The sequence below is a fragment of the Plutella xylostella genome, chromosome 25 (genome assembly GCF_932276165.1).
Source record: "Plutella xylostella chromosome 25, ilPluXylo3.1, whole genome shotgun sequence".
Classification (NCBI taxonomy): domain Eukaryota; kingdom Metazoa; phylum Arthropoda; class Insecta; order Lepidoptera; family Plutellidae; genus Plutella; species Plutella xylostella.
In genome coordinates this window covers 3,953,643-3,981,269 of record NC_064005.1, presented here as the reverse complement: position 1 = coordinate 3,981,269, position 27,627 = coordinate 3,953,643, and the positions used below count along the sequence as shown (strand labels likewise).

Here is a 27,627-nt window from a genome sequence, read left to right as displayed (position 1 = left end):
GAGCCATAAAAAAGATGATATATATCTAATAATAATAATAATAATGCGGCAGGGCAGCTTGTGGCGAGCTGTTGGGCATTAGCGACCCCACCCACCCGATGCCGGGGAGAACCCCTGTTCCTCATCTCTGGCTTACCTTTATTGGCTGTCCAGAGTGAACACTGACGAGGAGCAGGATCTCCCACCTCTTGCTTGCCTTCATTGGCTGGCTTGAGTGGTGTACCGCTAGAGCAGAAATGCTCGGAGGAAGGAAGTATATCCAGTAAGTGCTTGTAGGGGTCTTGACCGGCATCCGCGATTGCTCTGAGAGCCTTGGTATACCTCTCCACCCTCAGCACCTCATGCCATGTTGCCCCCTTGTTGCTACGTCACTGTAATGTGCTAGCGACTGGTTTGGGGGGCCCATTTAATGTGTGTGCGAGTCACCCCCTGCCTTTTTATCCGTATGTGAAACATATAGGTCCAGGCAGGGGCCATAGTCCTTCCATAGTCCCAGATACCCAGTCCATTTAGCACCCCATTCCATAACCCTGTATTAGTTTTCTCCATATCCTACAATAGTCCTGCACTAACCGGGGATTTTCCTTGGGTTCACTTCTATAGTTTTCACAGGGAAAATCGTCGGTTAGTGTCACATTTCATATAGATTAATGTTGTCAAAGGGCCTCTACATGTTGGCTTCGGCCCCATGCACGCCTTCCAAATGCCCGGGACCCCATGGTCCCGAGATGGTAACGACACAACATAATAATAATAATAATATGTGGGGACATCTCACACACGGCCATCCGACCCCAAGCTAGGCAGAACCTGTGTTATGGGTGCCGGACAGCTGATATATCTACACAAATACATAGATAGATAGATACTAAATATAAATAACAACACCCAAGACCCGAGTACAAATATCTGTCTTTAAACAAATATCTGCCCCAGCCGGGAATCGAACCCGGGACCTCCGGCATAGCAGTCAGGGCCACTAACCACTACGCCATTCGACCGTCTTCCGACCGTCCATCTAGATGCAATATTTTTTACGCTCGCAACAAAACTACATCATAATTTATATATTTTTAGAGTTAAATTGATTTAATATAAAATAATGAGTATGCAAAGCTGAATGTTACACTGAAATGCTAAATTGGATTAAAATAAACAATACAAATTTATTTCACAAAATATAATTGTAAGAATAATGAATCTCATTTTCATAATCTCAAGTACAAAAATGTAGGTAAGTATTCTAAATATTTGAACATACTTAGCAAGGCACTAACTTTTAGTGAGGTAAAAAAATCTCTCATGTCGACTCTCGTCACATTATCTTGTTTAACGTCTATAGATCATTAACAAATAAGTTTTGAAGCAAACAACTGCGTCTTTGACGACAACTTTGTTTATCGAGGCCGGGATTCAAACATAGGACAGATCCGGTGACATATTATAGGAATTATTCAAATTGTTTTGCCCGACGACATACCTAATTACTACTATTGTGACAATATCTGATAAAATAAATAACTTAATCTAGACGCTAAATAAATATGCCTAAAAATAAAGTCTTATCCGGATCATTGTATTGTACGTATAATACTTAATAATAATACTTAAATTAATCTTAAAGATAAATAAACAAGTCATAGGTTAAAACGGTAATATTAAATATTGTAGGACCCTGCATTGTAATACTTTTATATGGTAGATTCGTCTGTAATTACATATTAAACAAATACATACATAATAAACTATGTTATGACTAATTAACTATTACAAACCAATATGTAAGTAATATAAACAAAATGACCTAACAAAATGAACTAACATATTTTGTGAATACATACAGAGAGGTTCAGATAGTTTTATGTTAGATAAACGTAGTAAAAGTTAATACAAAATTACAATTGAAAAAACTTAACGGTAGGCATATTGATAAGAGTGCCTACATACAAAAGGTCAAATAGATGCATGTAGACCAGTATTAGTAAAAACTTGTTTATAAATACATTATACAAAAATACCTATATCTACCGTAAATACTTGCTTTTGTATAAAAGCCAGTCTCACTCTAAATAAGGCCAGTATCTAGCTGTTCTCTAATTTACACGGAAAAAATCAAATTCCTCAATTCGACGATTAACATACAATAAGCAAACCAAACTCTTAGTTTTGTATGAGTATTTCTTTTCTATTGTATAAAATTTAAACTATACATATTCAAGTTGAGTGTAGTTAATATAGTTTGGCTGCATTTGAGAGCAGGACGCAAAGATACATTTACAATGAGCAAAGAGACAGCACCCAAAAACTATTATATACACAAAGACATCGATAATACAAGAACATAACTCAAAATTTACCTAATTGTCATCCTTCAAATGTAAGCTACTGCAGGATAGTTGCAAGAGTAGTATAACAAGCCGAAAGGAGTATATGGAATGACCACCTGAATTACCCAATTCCAACTGACTATACCGCTTTTGCAACACCCTGTCTTACCTCTACTCTACCTCGTGGGCAGTGTATAGTTCCCGAGGGTCGCCCGTGGTACCTTGAGGAAGGCGTCCCGCAGCGCGCCGCACGAGGTGTTGACTGCGGCCGCCAGGTGGCGCTCCAGGCGACCAATCACAGCGCCCGGTACATCCGAGCTGAGAGAGTGCTCGTCCACGGCCTTGTAGATTGCCTGGAAGGAGACGAGCGGTTAGATTTACAGATTTATAATTTGTAGGTACATACAGTTTCTTAATTGGTGCATCGAAACGCGTATAGTTATAGTCTCATAGGGCATAGGACCTTCACAGTTCTTCTCCAGATGTTATGTCCTGAGAATCTAAGCCATTGCTCAAAATCTGAATAAAAAGGTATTACACGGTGAGTCTTGCACGGGCCACCTATGCAACGCATCGAATGCATGGTCCAACATGGCGGCTGAATTTAGGAGGGCAGTGTTATGTAATGGTATTGTGGAGATTTTTTTCACAGCAGCAATTATCTGTAAGCTGACCAAGCTGTGGGCCGCGTCCTCGAGTGAAACGGACAGGCAAACCTAGCGTGGGTATCCCTCCGGCCCACAGTGGTTATTTGGGAAGTGCAATATGTGTAAGAAAGTAAATTCGACCAAAGATTTAAATAGTTATATAACTAGGTCCATAATAAACCTAACTACCAAGTTGAGGCAAATCTAATCTAATATAGATTACCTTCATCTTGACATTATAAATACACAAGAACGATGGACATACGAGGTTGCAGTTTGATGTTAATAGTTTGATCTATTAACTAATATTTAATCCTAGACTTTTATTTTCTGCGTGCAACACGTAAGCTCTTTCAACTAATATTTGCACAACTGGTCTTGTTTGACCACGCTAGTCCGGTTAGTGATAGGACAAAGATACTTTTAATGTTTATTTTTGTACTTTAATCACGCTCAAATAGTATTTTTTGCGTCTTGTGGCAAAATTACGACGATAAGAGGTCTCAAAACAAGTTTGGTGAGAGACAAAAGACAATCAGGTTAAAGATTCCGCATTTGATAAGATTTAAACCGCCTTGAACTGTTGTTATGATTATTTTTATCTATGTAATGCCAACGACACGCTTTGTATGCAACAGCCATACCCAGAGTTGGGGACTAGTGATATTCTAGAATAATAATATAATTAGCAACTTTATTTCATTCATAATTATTTTCAGTATATTTGTGGAAAATTTCGAACACATCATTTACGAATGCAATTAGTGTAAAAATGAAATTAGAAATACTTCATGGTTCAGTTCTTTAACGATTCCGAGAACCTACTCACGCCTGACCTACGCTAATAAATATTAAAGAGGGTATCTAATTACTTTTAATAACGTATAATAAATAATAACAATACCTCATAATTACTACCTATCGATAAGTAATTACTAATGAATACCTACAAATAATTAAACTGACATCATTTTACAAAATAAACAATAGAAATCACTATTAGAACACCACCAAACGATTATACGTACTAAATCAAGAATTTGCAAAAATACTTTCCTGAATACCGCATTCAAATCAATTCAGTCAAACGCGACATATTCACGGATCATCATCATCACGACACATCACGTCCCCACTGCTGGTCTCCTTCCAATGAAGGAAGGGTTTTATTACTTTTATTCCTAGTCCACCACGCTGGCCAAGTGCGGGTTGGTGGACCCCAACACAAGCAAGCTTGCACTGAGAGAGTTGTCGGGTATGTGGGCAACCGAACTGTTAGATGTTTTCAAGCTGCCCGAAGGCAGAGGCGTTCTCACGGATAAACAACAACCCTTTAACCAGCAGAAGGATCTAAGTGTAGCAGAAAAATGAAACTTTGGGTATGGGTTATATATGTAAAGCTTAATTAAAATTCGAATTTTAAAAAAAAAAAATATATATTTTATATGAAAAAAACATGGTGGCAATTATAAACAAAATTATACCTTAACAGATGCTCAATAACACTGATGATAATTTGAAAGAAAGGAAGCAAATAAAGGCACCGAATCACCAACTAACAATAATAAATTGCAATTTTCAATCCAACCAAACAATCTGTCTTTTCTATATTTTTTTTCTAAGATGGCCGACCCCGGATCTTACTTCCTCTTTCGAATCACAGACAAACCATAGACAATGAGCGATTGCTCCGTTCCAGCTATACTCTGGTCAATCCCAGATCTCAGAATAATAGCTAAATTACAATAAGATCATTATAATGGGAAAGAGTGTTACTTATTTAATACAAGAATAGTATTTAAAAAATGTAAACGCTAACAGTCGGCCGTCCTGTTATTAGGAATGTCCCCATTCCCTGTCGGCCATTCGAACGCAAGCTAAAAACCTCTAATTTGTTAACAAACCAAATGAATCAACTAAATTATACTTAAACCTATTAATTAAGTTACTAATATATGCATTATTCTCAAGTGCCCTTAGCAAACATTGAAACACAATCTTCTCTGAGAAATATTTAAAAATAGGACTAAACGAAGTTCCTAGATAATTAAATTTGTAAACCATATTCCGGTTGTTCTTATAGATGTGATGCTGCTACGCTGCATTCGTTGTTGCTCGGAGAATCTGAAACAGTACCACATATGCGATTAGAAAAAAAATGATATTAATTCGTACAAATAGACAATTTAAACATTGATTAATAAATTTTTATTTAATTTTTATTTATTATAAGATAAATGTTGGGCTATCTTAAAGTGAAAAAAGATACTCCGGCTAGAGAGCCGGTGGAAAGCTATAAATGGCATCCAGTGGCGAGCTTTAGGAGGGGTCCACGTCCAGCAGTGGACTAATATAGGCTGATGATGATGATGATTGTGATGAGAAAGATTGATATTATAATAAAAATGTCATAAAACTGGAGTAAAGGCTTAGTTTACGTTAAAAAAAATGTCACTAGTATTGTGGGCACCGCTTGTGCTTCGGCATACCATTCACAACCCAGTGTGAGTACCGCTTGCACATCGGCATACCAACCACATATACTCGGACAACATACTTACTCTTTATCAGATAAATAGTATAGTGGGCACCGCTTGTGCTTCGGCATACCATTCACAACCCTGTGTGAGTACCGCTTGCACTTCGGCATACCAACCACTGTATACTAATTATCATTAGGTGAGCACCGCTTGTGCTTCGGCATACCATTCACATCCTAGTGTGAGCACCGCTTGCACTTCGGCATACCTTTCACCTTTTATTATAACATTATTAAAGTGTGCTAACCGTCTTCAATATCAGAACAATACTGTTCGGCCAGCCATTCTCGTTATACATTTATAATCTTGTTTTCATAGGTAATATATTCCAATTCTTCTGCTTTATATATGATATTCTTGTATCATCATTTATTATTATAACAATTTAAATATCTTGATCTATTAAAACAATACTGTTCAGCCAGCGATTCTCATAATATGTATATATATATATATATAATGTAAGTATCTTCTTTCGATATTCTCATCATGTATTTCAATTCTTCAATTTTATCTCTTATATTATAATCATCATCATCTTGTCTTCATATTAATCAACATTTTCTTTATAATTTATATTTAAACATTTTTATCCTAAAACAAAAAGAGGGATAGGAACAGGACAGTGTGTACAGGAAAAAGTCAGACTACGTTTATTTATTATTTATTTTTATTTATATTAAATTAAATTGTCCAGTCAATAAGTCAATAAGTATATAATGTCAGTCACTGAGAATTGTCAGAGTCTCCTGAGCTTTCTGTTTCGTCTAAGCAATTTGATGTTATACCTGAGCCACTTGTGTCATCGCTATTGAACGTAATCCATTTTTTAAGATGATCCGCTGGATAAACACTTTTATATCCCCTTTTTGAAAACCCAGGTATACTTGTTATTTGGTATCGGTCGTTTTCCAAGACTGCAGTAATTTTATATGGCCCTCGATATTTGGGTAGCAACTTTTTACTCTTACCATCCGCTGGGAGATTATGATTTGGGATCATGACAAGATCGCCTTCGTTAAAGAATTTAGTCGGGGCTCTGTTTTTATCGTAATGCTGTTTCATTTTTATCCTATTCTTCTCTAGATTTTCTTGAACAGTCATTTTGATTTTGTCCCTATCAGTTTCATGTATCTTTCCATCTTGAAGAGCGTTCTGAATAATTCCCTGATTAGTACAAGTGGTCCTTTTACCAAACACTATTTCTGATGGAGCTGTCCCCGTACTCCTATTAGTGGTGTTGTTTAAACTCCATTGTACTTTTCCGATATGAGTATCCCATTCACGTTCGTCCAAACCGTGATTAGAAGCAGCCAGTGAATCCAAAATGGTACGATTATATCGTTCGATTTGACCATTAGCACGTGGGGTTGCTACGGCATTAAGAATGTGCTTAACACCAATGGCCTTTATGTAATTTTGGAACGACGTTGATGTGAAGCTTGTACCCCTATCAGATATGATAATCTTAGGACATCCTATGATGTCAAATATATCTTGCAAAATCTGAATTGTAGTTTTAGTTTTTACATTTTTAACGGCCCTGATGAAAATGAATTTGCTGAACCCATCTATCACTGCGAAAATATACGTATTACCGCTTTTACTTCTCACAAATGGACCTAGATGGTCCATATGGAGGGTATGGAATGGACTATTTCCTTTAGGGATTGGATGTAAATAACCGCTGCGCTTCGAGGTCGAGGATTTGTTGTAGGCACAATTGAGACAAGCTGAAACATATTTACGAATGAACCTATTCATTTTGGGGAACCAGAAATCTTGCTTTATTTTGTCTAAAGTCATCTCTAATGAAAAGTGGCCTGACTCGTCGTGGTTCAATTGGCAAATCCTCCATCTCGCAGCATTCGGTACGACCCATTTTAGTGAAGTACCTACTTTTCTGTATAGTTTATTATCTTTGATTGTGTAATTATCTGTGATGTCTTTAATCTCTTTGTTACCTTGTTCCAGAATCGTTCTAATCAATTTTAACTTTGAATCGGTCATTTGCACAGTATGCAACCACTCTGAGGTATTTAGAGCATCAACTTTGAGGACGTCAAATTCGCGAGCTTCCGCCAAATTATCACTTTCATTGCACGGTAATGGGTTTCTGCTTAAAGCGTCAGCGTGTCTCATACTATCTCCCGGTTTGTACTCTATCGTAAAATTATACTCTTGCAGTAAGAGCCACCATCTCGCAATCCTCGGAACTAAGTCTCGTTTTGAAAGCGTGGACCTTAGTGCATTGCAGTCAGTGCACACTTTAAAATTGAGTCCTATTAAATAGGTACGAAACTTTTTAAGACTAAAAACGACTGCAAGAGTCTCTAGTTCGTAGGAGTGCATAAATTGCTCATCTTTGGTAGTCTGCCTGCTGTAGTATGCAACTGGTCTCAATGGCGACTTTTCATCAGGTTTTTGCAGCAGAATTCCGCCAATACCCAATTTGCTCGCATCACAGTGAACTTCGGTTATGTAACTCGGGTCGTACAGAGCTAATAGTGGTCTCTCAACCAGTTTGCTTTTTAAAGTTTCAAAAGCTTTTATCTCGGTTTCACCCCACGACCATGGTGTGTTAGCTTTGGTGAGCGTAGTCAGAGGTCTTGCGATACTCGCGAAGTTTGGTATGAACCTGCGAAAGAAGCTGGCCAAGCCCACAAATTGCCGTATCTGATGAACGTTTGTAGGTGGGGGAAAGGAAGATACCGCGTCGATCTTCCTTTTTCCTGGCCTTAAACCATTGTTTGAAACCTCGTAACCTAAATAGTCTAAGCTGGTTTGAAAGAAATTACATTTTGTGATGTTTAAAGTGAGACCCGCTTCGCGTAGAGATTTTAGTATACGCCGTAACTTTTCTAAGCCGTCCTTAACTGTCGTAGCTGGTGAGAGCAAATCATCCATGTAAGGTATTGCTAAATCATATCTATCCTTTCCCAGTGCCTTATTGATCATGTGTTGGAAAACAGCAGGGGCATTGACTAGACCAAACGGCATTCTGGTATATTCGAAATGGCCATCTGGGGTAATAAAAGCCGTTATATGCCTTGACTCCTCACTCATGGGTATCTGATAATATCCAGATTTTAAATCAAGACTGGTAAAATATTTTTTACCATTCAGTCTATCCAACTGATCGTCGATCACTGGCATGGGATAAGAGTCCTTAACAGTTTTTTTGTTAAGGGCCCTGTAGTCAACGCATAGCCGATATTCTCCATTTTTCTTCTTGACCAGTACAATAGGGCTCGCATAAGCTGATTCCGATTCTTGCACAATTTTGTTCTCTAACAATTGATTGACTAAGTCCCTAACTACGAGACGTTCGCTGTAGGGCAAGCGATACGGTTTGTATGAGACCGGTGTCTCGTCTTGTAATTTAATATGCATTTTGCATATGGATGTTTTACCTAATTCGTCCATGTTTAAGGCAAAACAATCTCTGTACTCGTTCACTAAACTTAGTAACAAACTTCTTTCTTCCTCTGTTGCGTCAGATCCTACATTAAGCATGTCAATTGTTATGTCGTCTACTCTTACATCCGTGTTTTTGTCATTGTCCTCGAGTATAATTTTATTAACATTTAATTCATTATGCTGATCTTCAGATTGTACATCAATTGGTAAAATTCGTGCACGGGACAATAGCTGACCTTCATGTAAGGTTATTGCTTGGCTTGAAAAACTAATAGCCACTATCTGACACAACCCTTCATTTATCGGGTATACTCCCGGTAGAACAATCAACTCATTTCCACATTTAAAGTTAGAACTGCCGGGTAAATATAAATAACCAGTGATATTTTCGTTGGCTCTAGTGACTAGACTATGGATTCCATTAATGCAAATTTTGGATACATTATATAATTTAATTTTTTTGTCATCTGCCAAATCGGATTTATCCGTGTACAAAATTAGTTGCGTGTTTGTCTTATAAATGATAACTTCCGATCTTTCAGTTAAATTTTGGCCAATAAGTAACTCGTAGCCAAGAAATTCATCTGGTACAACATACGCGTCTATCTTTGCATTAACAAAATCCACAGTCACATCTATTTCTACACGGCCCAAAGGTTGCATACAACCAAATGCGAATCCTTTCAATATTGGCAAACATGTAGTTTGTAACTCTAAATTTAAGTCCAGAACACAACTTTTCTTTATCATTGTACATTGACTTCCTAGATCTAAGAAAGCCTGCCTATCAGTACCGTTTACTTTGACTACTTTAAGATAAATATTTGATTCACATTTTGGGGTTTCATTTCTATTTATATTATTAATCATATTAACCTTTTCATTAGATGTAGGCTGGTTTGGCCGTTCGTTCCTGTTGACCATACCTCTTCGACAGTGTTCAGGAATATGTCCCAACAAATTGCATTTGGTACAACGTTGCAATTCTTTAGGGCATTTAGGGACAGTATGTCCTAGTTCTGAGCAATTAAAACATCGGGGAGTCCTTTGCGAATTATAAACTCTATTGTTTCTATTGTTTTCTGAGTTTCTGGGTTGCAATATGTTCGTTCTTGCTGTAGGAGCCGTCCGTTTCAAGTCCTTACTGGTTTTTGTTGATATGACTCGCAGATACCGCAGTAATTTATTCGGGCTCTTAAAATTAGCGCCTTGTGCGTTTAGTCTTATATTGTTATCGTAGATTCCATGAATGATGCAATCTACAGCATCCTTGCCTTTAATATTACAGTGATTAACAAGTTTAGCTTTATCATAGAAGTATTCTTCTAATGTCTCCTCCCGGCGGCTCTTACGATCAAGCATTTCGGTTAATCTGTCTGCGTAATTTCTATCATCTGGGAAGTTCTTTAATAGCTTCCTTTGCCATTCGTTCCATGTTAAATCAACAGACGTAAGGCCCTCGTACCATCTACGGGCTAGGCCCGACAGTTTAGAAAGTGCGTGGAATATTTTCTGCTTTTCCGTCCATTTATACATAACCGCGATTTCATTGACCTTATTAAGCCATGCTCTTGTGGATTGGTTCTTTAGACTTGGGTCAAGTTTTGGTACTACATCCTGAACTCCCACGAACGCATTATTTTCATGATTAGTGAAGGCGTTCATGAACCTTTCCATCACTGATATTTCCATTTCACGATGGGAACGGGCGTGACGCTGTCGCTTTCGAGAGGTTCTACGCGTACGTGATCGTGATCTACGCTCGCGGTAGCTGCAGTCAGTTGCAGTCAATGAGTCAGAGCTGTTGGTAGAACTGGCATGTCGTTTACGTTTACGATCATACTCGTAGATCCCATCAGACGAAGATGAGCTTGATGATTGATGTCTCTTATTTCTGCCTCGCAAACGTGTACGTAATTTACGGGAAGACCGAGAACGATATCTTCTTTTCCGTGATGATAGCGATGCTCTTGTTCTCGTCCTGCTACGACCTAAATTTCGAGAACTATCAACGGATAGTTCTCTGGATAGAGAAGTTCTTGGGGTTATTTCGGTCTGTTCCCATGACTTCGACGGTAATGGCGGTGTATTAGACATATTTTCATCTTTCAGCATTAATTTGAGAATAATTTAATCAGGTAAGTAAGTATTGATATAAAGTTGTAATTAAAACAGTAGGTATGTACATATAGTCCAAGTCATCGGGGTTTTAGGAAATTGGGAGAGAGATTGCAGATTAATTACAGATAACAACTTAGTTATGTAAGTAAAATGTTGTATAACTTATTAGTACTTTTATGGTAAATCGTTCATTATAAATTATATCTTCAATATATTGTATCAAATAAATATAATACACTTAGGCATAGTCTTATGCATATTAATTATAAATACCAATAGTAAAACTATATAAAAAGTCAAAAGTAGGTATTCTAAAATCTCCGATGTACACGATGGCCGGTAACAGGTAGTTTTACCCTATATTCGGTATTAGACTTTATGACGGTAACTGGTAGTTTTACCCTATATTCGGTATTTGACTTTTAACATCTCGCTCCGACGTGGATAGGTTCTAATCGTCGTAATCATACGAATATGTTGCAGATACCAGATACGCTGGTACGTAACCAGACACATAGAACACTTTAGTAAGTAGGTAAGTAGATAAAAGGTAGGTAAATAGGTACCCGCCTTACTGTAAGAACTGTGAGAATATTTCAAACTTATGCTGGTAGGGAATCGAACCCATTTATTTAGAATATTATTATGTAAACATCTGAGTTTGTTCGACACGAATAGAGTAATATACTTAACTCTAGTTATTACTCTGTGGAGTATCGAACGTATGTATAGTGCCACAATCTTATCTGTTCCGGTGGTCAAAATGTGTACTAACGAGACGTCATTGTCAATCGTCATTTCATACTCTGTGCGTTATTTGAGTTGTCAATTTCTGCGAAGAGGCTGACGCTACGTTATTTAATTTGTTTTGTGATTTTCGGCGTGTAATAATGCCGAAAGCGCTAAAAAGTGATGCAAGAAAAGTAATACTAGATATATTGGCTTTTATGCAGGAAGAATAACATATTCAGGCGCCTTTAATTCCGTTTGAAAAATTGGAAAACGAGTTGCAGCGGCTACAGGTTAGTGTTGCCAAATATGACGAATAATTTTACCCATATACTCACATGTAATTTTAATAATATTTTCCCGAGAGGCCCGTACCCCAGCAGTGGGGACGGGATGGGTCGTGATGAAAGTATATAATCTTTATTTTTCTTTGATTACAGGTGTGAGTGAAGCTGCGAACCTTAGGCAGTATACCAAGAAGAATTTCTCGCACCTGCAGTGATTTTAGACGAAATAATAATGATTAATGACACCTTCTTCTTCCACTACGAGTATCAAGGGTTGGCTGGAAGAAATGGATTTTTGGCAATCAGCCTTTGTACATTGTCTGAATTTCTTTTAATTTTATGCTCTTGTTTCTTGTTACTTTAGAAAATGAAAATAATTAAGTATTATAAATAAATAATAATTAAGTACATAATAGTTTTTTTTTAAGTTTATCTATCTCGTTATTCCCACGACCCACGATATCATTGTAAAATCTAGATTAAGGGCCACTTGCAGAAACATATTAATTCTAGATTTAGTGTTAAATCTCGATTTAGTGTCAAATTTTATATGGACTGACGTTTCTTAAGTCGACATTTGACACTAAATCTAGATTTAATTTGTTGGTGCAAGGGCCCTTAATGTCTTAAGTGCGCCGTGCGCGGCATGAAGCGCGGCAAGGCGCCGGGCCTGGACGGGCTGAGCGTGGAACATGTGCTGTGTGCGGGCGACAAGGTTTACGCCAAGTTGTGCAGCCTGTTCAACATGTGCGTTAGGTTTTGTTACCTGCCCAGCGCACTCATGATAACTGTGGTCGTGCCGGTGGCGAAGAATAAGACAGGTGACCTGGGATCTGCTGGCAACTATCGCCCTATCTCCCTGGGTACTATCATTGGGAAGGTGCTTGAGCGGCTGTTACAACCTGAACTGGTAGGCAAGCTTGACATCGATGATGCTCAGTTTGGTTTCCGTCCCGGTCTGTCAACAGACTCGGCTATACTGAGTCTGAAGCATGCCGTAAACTATTACGTCAAGCGTTCAACCTCAGTGTATGCCTGTTTCCTGGATCTGAGCAAGGCATTTGATCTGGTGAATTATAATATTCTTTGGAACAAATTGCTGCGCTCAGATACTCCTAAAGAAATTGTGGGTCTCTTGAGATTCTGGTACGGAAACCAAACCAATTGTGTAAGGTGGGGCGACTCGACATCTAACGAGTATAGGTTAGACTGCGGGGTGCGTCAAGGTGGGCTCACCTCTCCGGACCTCTTCAACCTGTACGTCAATGAGCTTATCGTGGGTCTGAGGAGCACCAAGGTCGGTTGTCATGTCGGGGGGGTTTGTATGAACAACCTCAGTTATGCGGATGACATGGTGCTCCTCAGCCCCTCGATCAACGGTCTCCAGAAGCTACTTTCAGTCTGTGAGAATTATGCCAATTCTCACGGGCTGAAGTACAACGTATCTAAGACGGAGATGTTGGTGTTTAGGGCTGGCAGAGGTCCGGAGAGGGTCCCTGAGGTAGTTCTGAATGGTACACCAGTTCGGGTTGTGCAGCGGTTCAAGTACCTTGGCCATATTTTGACGGAGGACCTGAGAGACGAGTGTGACATCGAGCGGGAAAGGCGGGCACTCTCGATCAGATGCAACATGCTCGCGCGTAGATTCCACAGATGCAGCAGTGATGTCAAAATTACTCTTTTTAAAGCATACTGCCAAAATATGTACACCTGCCATCTGTGGATCAAGTACACCAGAAGGGCGATGAGCACCATGAGGGTGCAGTATAATGATGCATACCGCACGCTCATGCGGCTGCCACGCTTCTGTAGCGCGTCGAGCATGTTCGCGGAGGCGGGGGTGCCCGACTTTTTCGCCGTCCTCAGGTCACGTATCGCTTCTTTCTGGTCGGGGCTGAGCGGCTCCGGAAATGCAATCTTGAATGCTGTATCGCAAGATATCACCAATCCTTTTTACAAGCATTGGATATCTGTTCATCAGGACGCGAATCGCAAATGACTGTCTTTTGCAAATAACTAGTGTAACCCTTTACATTATACTAGTTATTATTGTAAGACCTAAGACTGTAGATGTAGATTTTAAATTTTAATTTTAATTTTAATTATTTTTAAGACAATATGGGTACCTATGCATTACCTGAAATAAATGACTATTTATTATTTATTTATTTATTAAGTATATCAGAACATAATCAGAACTAAATTTGTTTCTGTTCGCCGTGGACAAATTTTTTATACAACAAATGGACGTAGTTACGCAGAAAGGACTCAACCCACACAATCCTAGTTCTGAGATATAGACGTTTTAAGTTCTAATCGGTATTCTTCAGCAATGAAAAGCATCTTATATGTGGAAATTATCTTAAATTATGCATATTTATTGTTATTTTACTATTGCAAATCATGGTATAGCTATAACGAATATTTATTGAGTTATTAATGAAAATATGCACTTGGATCCTTTCTCCTAAATTGCTTTTTCTATGCAAGCAGGAAAATTCGACGTTTCGCAGAAAGGATCCAACCAAATATTTATTTTTATAAAATATTTTTTTTAATAACAATGTGGTTTTTAAAGTAAAATATTTATATTGTAGACACAAGACATTACTTTTTTACACAAAATAAAAATTATAAATCAAAATTAAACCTATTATTAAATAATTTATATTGAAATGTAATCGGAAACAACATTTCACATCTATATAAAAATCTAACCGGAACTGTATTCTCAAGCGCAAAACTCTGGATCAACTTAACCGATTTTGATATTTTTTTTACAAAATAGAAGCCTACGTTTTTAGTGAGTATCTACGACCCGTTTGTATCCCATAATTTTCAGGATAAAGCATTTTGACGGAAAGCAAACCTCATAGAAAAAAGTTGGGCACGAATAAAATTCTAACCGGAAATGTGTTCCTAAGCGCAAAACTCTGGATCAACTTAACCGATTTTGATATTTTTTTTACAAAATAGAAGCCTACGTTTTTAGTGACTATCTACGACCCGTTTGTATCCCATAATTTTCAGGATAAAGCATTTTGACGGAAAGCAAACCTCATAGAAAAAAGTTGGGCATGAATAAAATTCTAACCGGAAATGTGTTCCCAAGAGTAAAACTCTGGATCAACTTAACCGATTTTGATATGTTTTTTTACGAAGTGGAAGCCCACTTTTTTAGTAAGTGTCTACGACCCGTATTTATCCCATAATTTTCAGGATAAAGCAATATGAACATAAGCAAACCTCAAAGGATAAAGTTGGACATAAATAAAATTCTCTTTTACTCTAACTTCACTTCATCATCCTTGGTATATTGCAACTATCCTCCTTTTTATGCCTCTGTAGGATATCCGTCGTTCCCTGTGCTTACCATACGATCGCTGAAAAGTGGGATTTCAGCGATCGTATGGTCCGTATCACTTCGACTTTACTTTGGGGTTGGATATTAAAATTTATGTCAAGATGCAGAATAATTATAAAACTCATAATCATTAACCATCATCACGACCCGTCACATCTCCACTGCCGGGGCATGGGTCTCCTTCCAATGAAGGAAGGGGTTAGGCCCAGTCCACTACTCTGTCCCAGTGTGGGTTAGTGGACCCCAACACAAGCAAGCTTGTGCTGACAGAGTTGACGGGTAATTGGGCAACCCAACTGTCAGATGTTTTCAAGCCGCCCGAAGGTCTCTGACTAGGCTTACAGACTGCTATCGATTTTATTATAATCATAAGGATTGCGATTATGCTTCTTGCCATACATCAAGATCTGGATCTGGATATACAAGATGCTCCTGGTTTACTGAATCTGCATCCAACTCCTCAGATGCAGACTGGTTTAGATCTTTAAAAACTTCGGCAATGTGGTCATACCATCTTACAAGTCGGTCTTCCATAGTAACAAGGAGATATCCTGGGGTTTGTTGCAATGTCTATTTGATTCTTTCTATAGATCCTTCATGGCAGCCGCTGTTTGTTTTCTCCAAGATATATAATCAGACTAACAGCATTGGTCCTTTTTTTAAATTACGTTTGATATTTTGTTCACAAAGAAAATACTCGTACGCAACTCGTGCTTCTTTAGAATGGTAGTCTAGTTCGATGTTAAGTTTTCCTTGGAGAGTTGATCATATGCTATGTTCCTTTAGACATCCATTCTTTCTTTAAAGCCTCGAATTCACTAGGGCACAAGTTCTGAGACTGTTACAGAACATCTACGGTGCGTGTTCTCAGAACATTTTGGTAACATGTCGTGATACATGTTGCTTGTCCACACCAGCAGTCTCCGCAGACATGTCGCCCGAGGAAGTCGTGGCAGTTAGTGCTGCGTGCTAGAAGTCGTCCACACTCTGCAACAGCGGTCGCTAGACAGATGTCGCAGGAAGTTCTGTCTCGCGAGCCAAAACACGGAACCTGTTCTGCGACACGTAGATGTCGCTGTATAGTCGCGTGCGACGTCGCAGAACAGAGCGCGACGTCGCGGCGACACGTAGACGACATGTGCCTAGATAGGTTCTGCGACAATTTGTCGCCTAGTGAATACGAGGCTTAAGTGTTCCTTGTGCCTTATTATTTCTTTGCAACTTTTTTAAAACATGTCTTTAATGCCAGTGCAGTTATCTTTGAATGAGGCGCGTCGCCCACACTTAGTAGGTGTTGATGTTGTTGATGGTATTTGTTGTGGATCTGGATACTAAGTTATCTTCTGACTTCTGGGTCCTGCAGCTTATTTACAGCGACATCTTTGGCAGATCTTGTGGCCTGCTTCTGAGCTCCCGCTATCGTCAAGCAGATTTTTCCAACGACTAAGTGGTGATCACTCTTGACTTTAGCAACCCTCTCTTATTTCTAACATCTAGAAGTGAGTGTCTTCATTTTCGAATAATCAAAATGTGGTCGATTTGGTTCCCGGTCCGAAAGTCGTGTGAGACCCAAGTCACCTTCTGACATTCCTATGGAGTTACCACCACCGAACATTAGCCATTAACAATCTTTAAGCATCGTCGCTCGCTTATCAAATCTTGTATGAATCTGATAGATGTTTGAGAGTCAAGCGACGCTGTTTATGGATTGTTAATTGCTAATGTGACTTGCCCACACTAACATACGGTGCCGATACATGGACGATGACTAACGAAACTGTGCAGCAAATCAGAGTTCCACAAAGAGCTATAGAGAGAGCCATCTTAAGTATTTCGCTTAGAGGTATTCCCAACGTGGTGATCCGTCAAAAGAGGAAAGTGTTTAACGTCGGTATGCGGGTCGCCGAACTGAAATGGAAGTGGCAGGACACTTGCCTCGTAGGGAGGACGGAAGGTGGAAAAATGCGGTGACAGAATAGTGGCCAAGAGACGGAACAAAAACAGTTTGAATCCTTTCTGCCAAATAAAATTTGAACTGTTTTATTAAAAACTTATATTCTATGAAACATCTCAGACAGTTTGAGTCCTTTCTGCTTAATACAAATTGACTTCTTTCAATCAATAAGTATTTCGCTAAAACGACTCAAGACGGTTTGAGTCCTTTCTGCTAAATACAAATTGTCTTTTTTCAATGAATAAGTATTTCTCTAAAACGACTCAGACGGGTTGAGTCCTTTCTGCTAAATACAAATTGTATTTTTTTAATGAATACGTATTTCTCTAAAACGACTCAGAGCGTTTGAGTCTTTTATGAAAAACTAAATTTTTCATGGTTTCATAGGAAATGCGTTTCTGTAAAAGGACTCAAACAGTTTGAGTCCTTTATGTGAAATAAAAAAATGTGTGTTTCATACAATGTGGGTTGGTCCCCCACATCAAAAAAGTATGTTGTAGTTGGTTTTTTACTGTGTTTGTTTTCTTGACAGGTAGACCCTACGTTAAATATCATGTTCTAGTATATAACTCAATTTTGACGAAGTTGTGGATTGAGGCCTTTCTGCGTAACTACGTCCAAATGTCGTTTGATATATTATATCCTCTTTCATTTACTATCGACCCTATATTTTGATTTATCTATACTTAATTACTTATGAAAGTACCTAATTATAAAAATAGGTAATAGCAGAAATGCATTGTCGTTTAAACCAGAAATAGGCAAAATTTAATCGATGGCATCACTGGATTCGATCACAGCGAAGTCGCCACCGGAACAGATAAGATTGTGGCACTATAGGTACAACCCGACTATAAAGTGCCATGCCAAACCATAATCAATTGACATTTTGTTTTCAAAATGCTAGTAAATAGGTACCTAGCAGTTTTTGCAAAATCGCATTCTTCATTTTCATAACTTTATGGTTGTACTGTACTGAATGTGTATTTATTTATTGAATACTTTGTTGTAGCTACCTAGTGACTTTGGATTTATCAATCTAGTCATGGAAGTAAATGAACTTTGCTTTACTTTAATTATTGTTCCGTTAAATTTGTAGTTAACCAAGTAGGTATGTGTATAGTTTTATTTATTAAAGTACGTAATGTGTTTATAGATTAACTTAGCTTATAATACCTACTTATTTTATACAACTGTTGTGATTAGGTACTAATCATCAGGCTGACAAATTTTCGTCGTAAAGTCAGTGCCGGGTCACAAGGACAAGACGCCATTTTACAATCGTAAAATGAACACACTCGGGTTAGCGTCCGCGAGATTCAAAAAGCATGACGCAAAAAAAAATAATTAAGCAAAAGTAATACAAGTAAATAAATACTAAACATTAACTAGCTGTTGCTGTTAGTAAATCTCCGATTACAGTTTTCGGTATTGAGATCTCAATAATAAAGTTAACACTAAGAAAATACGTGACTATCGCGTTTAAATAAACGCGTGTTTTAATAACTTTGTGTGGGTTAGTCTGATTTGAAGTTTGTGTGATATTAGTTTAAAAGAATAGTAAATTGCTTTTCAATAATCATAGAGGCTACGTAGTTCTAATAAAGATTACGCTTCGCCGAGCACTTGTTGATGAGATTGTAAAGTTATTTTAATAAAATGACTTACCGGTAGGCGCGAACCACTTTCACTTCTGATATAAACAAAATTATACCTTAACAGATGCTCAATAACACTGATGATAATTTGAAAGAAAGGAAGCAAATAAAGGCACCGAATCACCAACTAACAATAATAAATTGCAATTTTCAATCCAACCAAACAATCTGTCTTTTCTATATTTTTTTTCTAAGATGGCCGACCCCGGATCTTACTTCCTCTTTCGAATCACAGACAAACCATAGACAATGAGCGATTGCTCCGTTCCAGCTATACTCAGGTCAATCCCAGATCTCAGAATAATAGCTAAATTACAATAAGATCATTATAATGGGAAAGAGTGTTACTTATTTAATACAAGAATAGTATTTAAAAAATGTAAACGCTAACACAATATAATGTACACTGCCGGTTTGAACTTTGGTGGAGTTTTGTTTTTTCTTTGTTTCTTTTGGATAGTGATCTGCAATGAGTGGAGTGAGGCGGAGTGGGGTCTTGTCGGATGATGCAGTTGCGCATGAGTTGGGGGATGCGTTTGGTGTTCCGGATGGTGCGGTTTCTGGGGATGGTTTGGGGGAGTCGTATTCGGAACGGGTTTCTGCCCGGGGTGGTTTGGTGAGGGTGCTTGCAGGTGGTGGCGTTCTGCTTGGTTCGGCGGCGCTGTCGTCTCCGTCCTCATCGGCTTGTCGGTCTCCTTCACTTGCTGGACTTCCGGGCGCTTCGGGATCGGCACCGGAGGCTGTGTCGAGGTCTTTCGGCTGCAGGACCTCGGGGTGCTTCGGTGTCTGCACTGGTGTCTGCCCGGCGTCGGGGCCGCTCGGCTGCGGGAGTGCCGGGTGGCGCGGAGCCGGTTGCATCCTCTAGCATGCCGGATGGGTTGGATGGGGGTGAGCTTTCGGATTTCTTGTCTTCGGATTCGGGTGAGGATGGGACTGGTTGGGGGGAGCAGGAGTGGACCCGGGGGCCGGATCTCGGCTGCTTTGGTGCTCCGAGGGTTCGGTCTTCGGAGCGGCTTCCGGGCGGAGCGGGGCCTCTGACCTGCTTTTCTTTGTTCTTTGGTGATGACGTGCTGGACATTGTTGTGGACCAAACTAATTTATACGCTGTACAAGTAGGATCGAGAAATTATACACCAACAACTAAAGAAGAAATCATGGCTTGGTATAAATTGGTTTGGTCCACAGTGGTGTTTGGTGCGTCATCGCTGAAGAGTGGAGGGGTGGGTCGGAGGTTTCGTTCTGTTTGGAGGCTGTTTTGGGGATTGAACTTTCGGAGTGTCAGGGTGGCTGATCTGGTTTCTGGGTCCATTCTTGTTTTTTCCAGTCGGTCTCATCTTTGTCCGAGTCTGGGTCTGGGGACGGGGGGTCCGGGGGTTCATTTTCGTCTGGCCTGTCTGGTGTGTTGGGGGATGCGGTTGGTTCTGCGTTGCTTGGTGCTCTTGCAGCTGGGCGGCTTTGATGTTGGTGAGATGTTGGTGCAGATGTTGAGGCACTTTGGGGTCTTGGGGCTGGGGGACTTCGGTGTGGATTCTCTGGTGTTGGTCTTGAGGTGCTTGCGGGTCTGGTGGGTGGGGGAGATTGCCAGGCTGGTGGGGGAGATTGCCAGGCTGGTGGGGGTGGGGACGGTGGTGCCGTCGAGCTGGGTGGAGCGTCGTCGCCTGTGGGTGCCCTCACCGAATCGTTTTGGGTGGAAGCTTGTTCTGGGTCCGGTTCTTCTGGGTCATCTTCGGAAGTCGTACCATCTGGAGTGCCGGGCATGTCTTCCGGCTCATGGGCGGTGGCATCATCTGGTGGGACTTTGTTCCGCTTCATTGTGGATCGTTGTCTAGAGGAAGCAGGGAGGGGGCGGAGCTTTGCCGGGGTTTGGACTGGCGGTGTACATTATATTGCCACCATGTAGGTACCTACAAGTTGATAGTGGCATATATATGGCCACCACAAAAAAATGGAAATTCGAATAAAAAATGTCGATTTTGTTTATAAATAGTGATCATATCGTCTTCTATACTACATGTTTATATAAAAAAAGAAGGTTACTCACATTTTTATCTGCAGGATTGATGAGATATTTTTAAATAAACTTTGTACTTTTGAAATGAGGCAATTTTTTTTCAAGTGATATTTTTTTTATTTAATGTTGGCACTACTAATTGATTTGATTGAAGAAAAAAATACTGATATGCATTCAGCTATGTATTAGTGACGTTTCCAGTAGCAAGATCGAATAAACTTTTAGAATTCTCAGGCCTATAAGATGGTGGCACGTATATTGCCATCATCTTAAATCGCATCGTTAATCTACGCAATCTAAAAACCTATTATTGAAGTTTTTCCTAATCAGCATTGCAGTAACCGACAGACGCGTCGCAATGACGTCACCATCGAAGTAGTAAAAAAAGGTGGAAGGAAGCTCGCTAACTAAAAATTGAGGCACCCTAAGGCTGGCCATACACGGACAGCTTGAGCAGTTTGCCAGTGACCAACATACACGAACTGCTCGAGCAGTCAAATTCAACTGCTTCAAGCTGCCATTGATAACTGCTTGCAGCAGTTGTTATTGCACTTATGCGCGTCACAATCGATGTTGTCGTCCATTGTAACAAATGAAGCGTGCGGACGGGAAGCGTCCTCGACGTGGAATGAAGAGCGCGGGGCCCGGAGGTAACTGCGCGAGACCAGTCGACAGCTCGAGCAGTCAGTGTATGCCTGGCGACTGCTTGACCGCACGATGAAATTTCACCGTGCTGCCGACTGCCCGAAGCAGTCGTAACTGCTCGAGCGGTTCCGTGTATGTGTTTACGTAGAAGACTGTAGTTTGCTGTGCAGTCGCAGCTTCAAGCAGTCTATCCTGACTGCTTCAAGCTGTCCGTGTATGGCCAGCCTAAGTAAATCAAAATTTCATGTTACGACAAGCCGAATCACACACATTACGTCGCACCTACGCACTCACACACTCTCATGTCACCGCCATTGTAGTGCCTCAATTTTTCATAAGCGGGCTTCCTTCCGCCATTTTTTTTTAATTCAATGGACGTCACAGTGCCTACTGACCTGGAAGGCGGGGTGTCGCGCGGAGTGGAAGGCGCGCCGGCTGCCGTGCGCCAGGAACACGCCCCGCGCCGCCGCGCCCGCGCACGCGTCCCCGTACACGCACTGGTCCGTGCGGTAGTTGTACCGGCACGGGAGCACGTGTACTGCGCCGCCGTTGTAGTGGAAGATTATGTTGATTATGTCCTGCGGGGTCATAGGTTTTAATTGCAGAAATATTTGTAAGGCAAGTCAATCTACAGGATATACAGGAAAGTTCACAATAACATTAAATATGAAACAAATATTTTCTTTTTATGATAATATGTGTGCAGTATAAATATGATGTTATAGGAGTACAGTTATTAAGAAACATACCTGATCACCCCAAGGGATATAAAGCTTCCATTCTAACATGATAGGAGTGACATAGTCCACCCAGGCAAAGTCTCTCATTCTTGTTAAATTCATCAGCATCACTCCAGAGTTCAGACCTATGAATAAATAAAAGCAACATAATTATTAATTAAAAATATATTGTGTATTGAATATGAATGGGATGCCAAACTCATATTACCTTTATTAACAGTAGGACTAATGTAAAATGGTATTTTATAACATAAAATCATTTAGGTAACTCAGACATCCATGCACACATTATAAAACTGTCCACCTCTTAAATAATATTTACCATTCTTTCCATAAAAGGGATGCTTGGCAAATCTAGGGTACCATGACATGTTGGGGCTGTCATCTTCCAGAGTCATTGCAGATATCTGGGTGCTGTTGAACTGACCAAAGAACTGCCATAATTCCTCCGCAGGGCCTAGGAATATTGTGTCCACATCCACATATATCATGGCATCAATGTGCGGAAGCAGCTTCTGTAAAATAAATCATACAAGCATGCTTCAGATATTTTTAGGCATTATATGTACCTAGGTACCTATAGGTACAACAAAACAGTATTTTTATTAATTTAACTTTTCTTCATCCCACACTATCAAAAATTTCAACTGAGAGAATGATTTTATCCTGCTAGGGTTGCTTACTTACTAAGGCTTTGAAATGACCTTTAGATGTTCTATTCAAACCAATACTCTAAGATTCAAACTTATCTTTAGTTATAAAAATAAGTTTAAATAGAACATCTAAAAGTCATTAAAGCCTCAGTAAGTAAGCAACCCTAGCCGGATAAAATCATTCTCTCAAATTGTAGCTATAAATCCACCTACCTAATGTACCTAAGGTGGTTTGAACTTACCGGTATGAAGAGCCTCTGAGCAGCGCACTTGCTGAACAGATACATCCAATCCTGCTCATGATCTTTAGGAAATTTTATTCTGTGCAATTCAAAGTCAAATTGATTTCTAGTGAGATTCTTCCAATTATTTAACTTTTCAACAAACTTGGGATGTAAAATATCATCCGTGAAGATTACAAAGTGCACAGGAGATTTTGTAAATATAAGGACTGATTTAACAACATTAAGAGATTCATTGAACCTAGTATCACACACTACAAAAGAAACTACAATTTTCCCACTTGATGTTTGATATTTTTTCTCTGGTCTGAAAATTAAAAAAGAAATTAAAACATTTGGAACCAAACATACTGTACTAAATTAAATAAACACTTAATAAAATGAAATTAAAAATATGTTAAGTATCTAAGCTGATACTAACAATTATTATGGTTATGAGTTGAAGCTTTCTTTAAGTATAGTTTGTTGCGGATGGATTTGTAGGGATTAGAATTGGCTACTAGAGTAAAATATATTACATGAAACTGTGTAAACTAAACACCCTTTACTTAAGTTTATTAGCTGAGGAAGTAGAAGTGCCGACAACAATTACCTTTCTAAACTCTTTGAAAAACTCTTAGACAAACTTTTATGAAAATTTAAGTTAGGACGGCTTGTAGAGTTTCCATTACTAGAAAATATTATCACTAGAACCAATCCAATAAACAACACTAATAATATCTTTAAATAACTAAATCTCCTCATTTTTACCGTTAAAACTTTAAATTTTTGTTAATTTTGTGTTTTTGTTGACATTGTTTTGTTGTTGACGTAACTGTCAATTTGAATCCGCTAGCTAGAAATGCCAGAATTTTGTATACTGGGATAGGGTTTGAATCTTAAGAGACTCATTATTATTTCGAGGAGTAAAGGAGAATTCAATAGCTTACACTACGAACGTCAACCATCTGTCAAAGTGTGTTGGTCTGTGTCGAAATAGGGTTAGTTTTCGAAAAGTCTGATGTTATGTGAAAATATTTCTTGTACATTTTTGCTGTGTGATTGGCCTTTATTAGAGTTACAATGGTTGTAGGGGCATTTCCTATCGCTAAACTAGCGGTCCTATTAGTAAAACAGATCAGTAAACCCATAGCAAATGCATGCAAGGAAAGAGCGAAACATCATCCCTTTTTCAGGACTTATGTGTGTATGCCTCCAGCTCAATGTAAGTAAACACCATAGAAATATTTCCTAACTGTAACTCCCATTCTTAACCTGAACTACATTTACATTCTTACTTGAATTTCAGTTTACAACTGGTGTGAAGTGAAGGCCAAAATGTGGGTATTGAATCTTGGTAAACCAGTGAATATACCTGTTCTTAGCCAAGAAATGGCTATAGAGCTTGGTGCGAACCTGCTAGGCGAAGGAATTATATTCGTCATTGGTGCTGGCTTGCTGTTTATAGAATACAACAGGTACGTGGGCTATTTTCTTAGTAATGATGATTACTAAATTGGAAGGCTATTATTATAACTAATACTTTGTGTAAATTACAGACAGAGCAACAAGGAAGCAGTGAAAGAGGCAAAGCGAGAGGAGGAGATGAAGCACATCAACAGCACACTGTCGGATCTGTTCTTCACTGTGCAACAACAACAGGCACAACTCAGAGAAATGGAAAGAGTTGTTGTTGAATTAGGTTAGAATTTTACTAATGAAATTAATTATAGTGAAATTACAATCTAGGCAGTAATATAATACTTACATATTTTATTTTCTTCTAGCCTCAAAACCAGCGCAGCCTGGGAAAGTAAAACCATCACCAAAGAAATCTGATGAAGGTCCTGGAAGTGGGGCCCAGCCAGGGAAGACTCCACCGGTCACCAACTGTGACTACATTATAGAGAAGACACCTTTAGCACACACCCCATACCCAAACACGGGATTCATTCTCAGATCTCTTAACTACATACAGATGGATGTGTTGAGCTCATCAGCTTTTACAGGTACAGCAACCAACAAAGTAATTGAGAAAACAGCTAAACCAGAAGGCAAGCCTGCAGTGACCACCCGCAGGCGAGACCAGGCTATTGTTACAGGGGCTTTAAACAACATTGAGAATGACTTTAGGAGTTTATTCTAAATTATTTATTTGTTTTAGGAGATCAAGTGACCGACAGTCACAACATTTGGATAAATGGGGACATGTATAAGTCACATCTAATACACTTGTAATATTGGTTTGTAGATCTTGTAAATATGTTTTTCTGTTATTGTTTTAAATAGCAAGCTTAACTTCTGTTATATTATAACTGTATTAAGTATAAGACTTGTAAGCTTTCAATATAATCATTTATCTGAACCTAACTGCCATGCCAGTATGATGTATTTATATCTGTTTGCTTTTATTTAACATTGTTTTGATTAAATCAATAAATTATTGAGTTACACTTACACATATTTTTAAATATGTATAATGTACTGTTTGTCTTGTGTAATCTTTGTAATTTGATAGTTAAAAGTAAGAAAGCTCTTTTTGAAATAGAAAATAGTCACATACATAAGGGATTGTAAGATTCAATGATGTAAATAAAACTTTAAATTACATGAAATTGTGTTTATTAATTTAAAGTTCCTGTTAATCAAAACTATTCCAACCATTCAGTCATATATGAGCAATCCTGCGGATTCACCAGACCAGTAGGGCAGCAGTTGTAGACTAGGGGACAGACTCCACAAGGGACCTGCACCAACCCAGGTGCCGGTATCAGGGACTCTATGGCTCGGTACACTCGGCTTCCATCAGGGTAGACACTACTTTCAGCCTTGCCATCATAAACTAGAGTGTTGAGAATTGTAATCACATCTTCCACATCAAGTGTAATCTGTAAATAAATAATGAAAGTGTTATATCCTCTCTGTGAAGAGAGGTAGGTAATACCTACATTTATAAGTGTGCCTATCATGGTTGGGTATGAGCTATTTAAATAGCATAATTATTTACCTTACTTATTCCTAAATCAGCAATATACTTTTGCACTTCAGCTGCTGTGGCATATGACTGTGTTCTCCCAAAGATGGGTCCTCGAGGATTGTTCTTGATTTTGTCAGCTCTCTGCTGCAAGAACCTCAGGCACTGCCTGTTTAGAATATCAACAAACTCAGACTCAAACTCTTGATCTTGGTACCATGCACCCCCAGATATAGACCTGTCTGGTTCCAAATTATACAGCATATAAACTTTTTTTTTGGATGCCTGAAACATATAAATAAATTACTGTAAAGGTAGCAAAAGGAGGGAATAATTAAAAATACATAGAAATTTAATTACTTACATTCACACATTTAACAGCCTTAATCAGCTTTTTACTCTCGAGGCTTTTTAATACTTTATTCAATTGGGTCATAGCAAGATTTGATCTCCTCCTGATATCTCTAATCCATATTCCCTTATTTTCTGCTTCTTCTATAAGGTTATAAACTACTTTTTCTTCATTGTCAGCTCCTTTCACTGCCTGTTTACTAGATGCTGTTTTTAACCTGAGGACGATAAAAAAACAGCTGTTAAAACTTTGTTTAAAAGTAAGAAATAATTTTAAATAATACATATTAGTAATCAATAACCTGTAAATGAGCGCGCCTCCTTGATTGTATAAATCAAAGGAACCCTGCTGTAACAATGCATTTATAGCAGTAACTCTATCAGCGGGAGATAATTCAGGAAATGCAGCTGATATATCCTTGTCAGATATTCCTTTTGGATTTTTCTTTGCAATAGCTAATATTTTTTCAGTTATCGAGTCTTCTTCTTTTACTGTAGCCATTTTACGTTTATGACTTATTTGTGGTTTGCAAAATCGTATAATTTACAAGGATATAAAATAAAATTTCCACTGAAATTCTCGAACAAAATATAACCATATATAACCTACAAAATGCCTGAAAAAAAAAGCGTCACAGATTAGATATGTCATTATCTCGGAATGATAACGGCCTCGTTTGTCAACATACCCTTTTTATTGTTTTTATTAAAAATGCCGACAGGCTAGCGGACTTAAAGATATCTAGGTATGGAATGCACTACGCTGTTCAAACTATCGGACGTAAGTCGCGGACGTAACCTTGGACTGACCTTCAGCTTTCAGACGTCCGAGAGCGATCTGGCACGAACTGTCCCAAAAGACCGTGCACATTATCAGTCGCGGCTGACAGCCGCGTCCGCTAGTGTGGTGGCGTCTTAAGCTGCGTCTGCTAGTGTGTCCTTGTGGCACCTTAACTTTAGATTTTTGACATTGGCACTTTAGTTT

The 27,627-nt window shown here is 38.9% G+C and overlaps 3 protein-coding genes across 4 annotated transcripts; 1 reads left to right on the top strand and 2 right to left on the bottom strand.

Moving 5' to 3' along the window:
- Nucleotides 1-1,822: 1,822 nt before the first annotated feature.
- LOC105382370 (glucoside xylosyltransferase 1) lies at nt 1,823-24,122 on the bottom strand. The gene is made up of 6 exons (XM_011552239.3): nt 23,931-24,122; nt 23,339-23,645; nt 22,766-22,958; nt 22,453-22,568; nt 22,099-22,281; nt 1,823-2,680 (listed from the first exon to the last, which is right to left on the bottom strand). The coding sequence occupies exons 1-6, from the start codon at nt 24,080-24,082 to the stop codon at nt 2,504-2,506; spliced, it is 1,128 nt and encodes a 375-aa protein (XP_011550541.3). The 5' UTR covers nt 24,083-24,122; the 3' UTR covers nt 1,823-2,503.
- A 179-nt stretch (nt 24,123-24,301) lies between these two features.
- LOC105382371 (putative OPA3-like protein CG13603) lies at nt 24,302-25,927 on the top strand. Of its 2 annotated transcripts, XM_011552241.3 has the most exons (5): nt 24,302-24,542; nt 24,627-24,795; nt 24,877-25,019; nt 25,105-25,326; nt 25,482-25,927. In XM_011552241.3, the coding sequence occupies exons 1-5, from the start codon at nt 24,401-24,403 to the stop codon at nt 25,553-25,555; spliced, it is 750 nt and encodes a 249-aa protein (XP_011550543.3). In that variant the 5' UTR covers nt 24,302-24,400; the 3' UTR covers nt 25,556-25,927. The 2 variants fall into 2 exon arrangements, with proteins under 2 accessions (XP_011550543.3, XP_011550542.3); XM_011552240.3 differs by having other exon boundaries at nt 24,303-24,542; nt 25,105-25,927.
- LOC105382372 (probable DNA-directed RNA polymerase III subunit RPC6) lies at nt 25,923-27,246 on the bottom strand. Its single transcript, XM_011552242.3, has 4 exons — nt 26,945-27,246; nt 26,656-26,860; nt 26,325-26,576; nt 25,923-26,205 (listed from the first exon to the last, which is right to left on the bottom strand). The coding sequence occupies exons 1-4, from the start codon at nt 27,142-27,144 to the stop codon at nt 25,969-25,971; spliced, it is 894 nt and encodes a 297-aa protein (XP_011550544.2). The 5' UTR covers nt 27,145-27,246; the 3' UTR covers nt 25,923-25,968.
- Nucleotides 27,247-27,627: the final 381 nt, after the last annotated feature.

Excerpts from the sequence above, each read along its gene's own strand:
- LOC105382370 (XM_011552239.3), bottom strand. The coding sequence starts at position 24,082 with ATGAGGAGATTTAGTTATTTAAAGATATTATTAGTGTTGTTTATTGGA. Across the intron at positions 22,569-22,765 it reads TCCCTTTTATGGAAAGAATG|GTCTGAACTCTGGAGTGATG; the intron begins GTAAATATTATT and ends ATTTATTCATAG. Across the intron at positions 22,282-22,452 it reads ATATCCCTTGGGGTGATCAG|GACATAATCAACATAATCTT; the intron begins GTATGTTTCTTA and ends ATGACCCCGCAG.
- LOC105382371 (XM_011552240.3), top strand. The coding sequence starts at position 24,401 with ATGGTTGTAGGGGCATTTCCTATCGCTAAACTAGCGGTCCTATTAGTA. Across the intron at positions 24,796-24,876 it reads CTGTTTATAGAATACAACAG|ACAGAGCAACAAGGAAGCAG; the intron begins GTACGTGGGCTA and ends TGTAAATTACAG. Across the intron at positions 25,020-25,104 it reads AAGAGTTGTTGTTGAATTAG|CCTCAAAACCAGCGCAGCCT; the intron begins GTTAGAATTTTA and ends ATTTTCTTCTAG.
- LOC105382372 (XM_011552242.3), bottom strand. The coding sequence starts at position 27,144 with ATGGCTACAGTAAAAGAAGAAGACTCGATAACTGAAAAAATATTAGCT. Across the intron at positions 26,577-26,655 it reads AGGCTGTTAAATGTGTGAAT|GCATCCAAAAAAAAAGTTTA; the intron begins GTAAGTAATTAA and ends TATATGTTTCAG. Across the intron at positions 26,206-26,324 it reads CTGATTTAGGAATAAGTAAG|ATTACACTTGATGTGGAAGA; the intron begins GTAAATAATTAT and ends ATTTATTTACAG.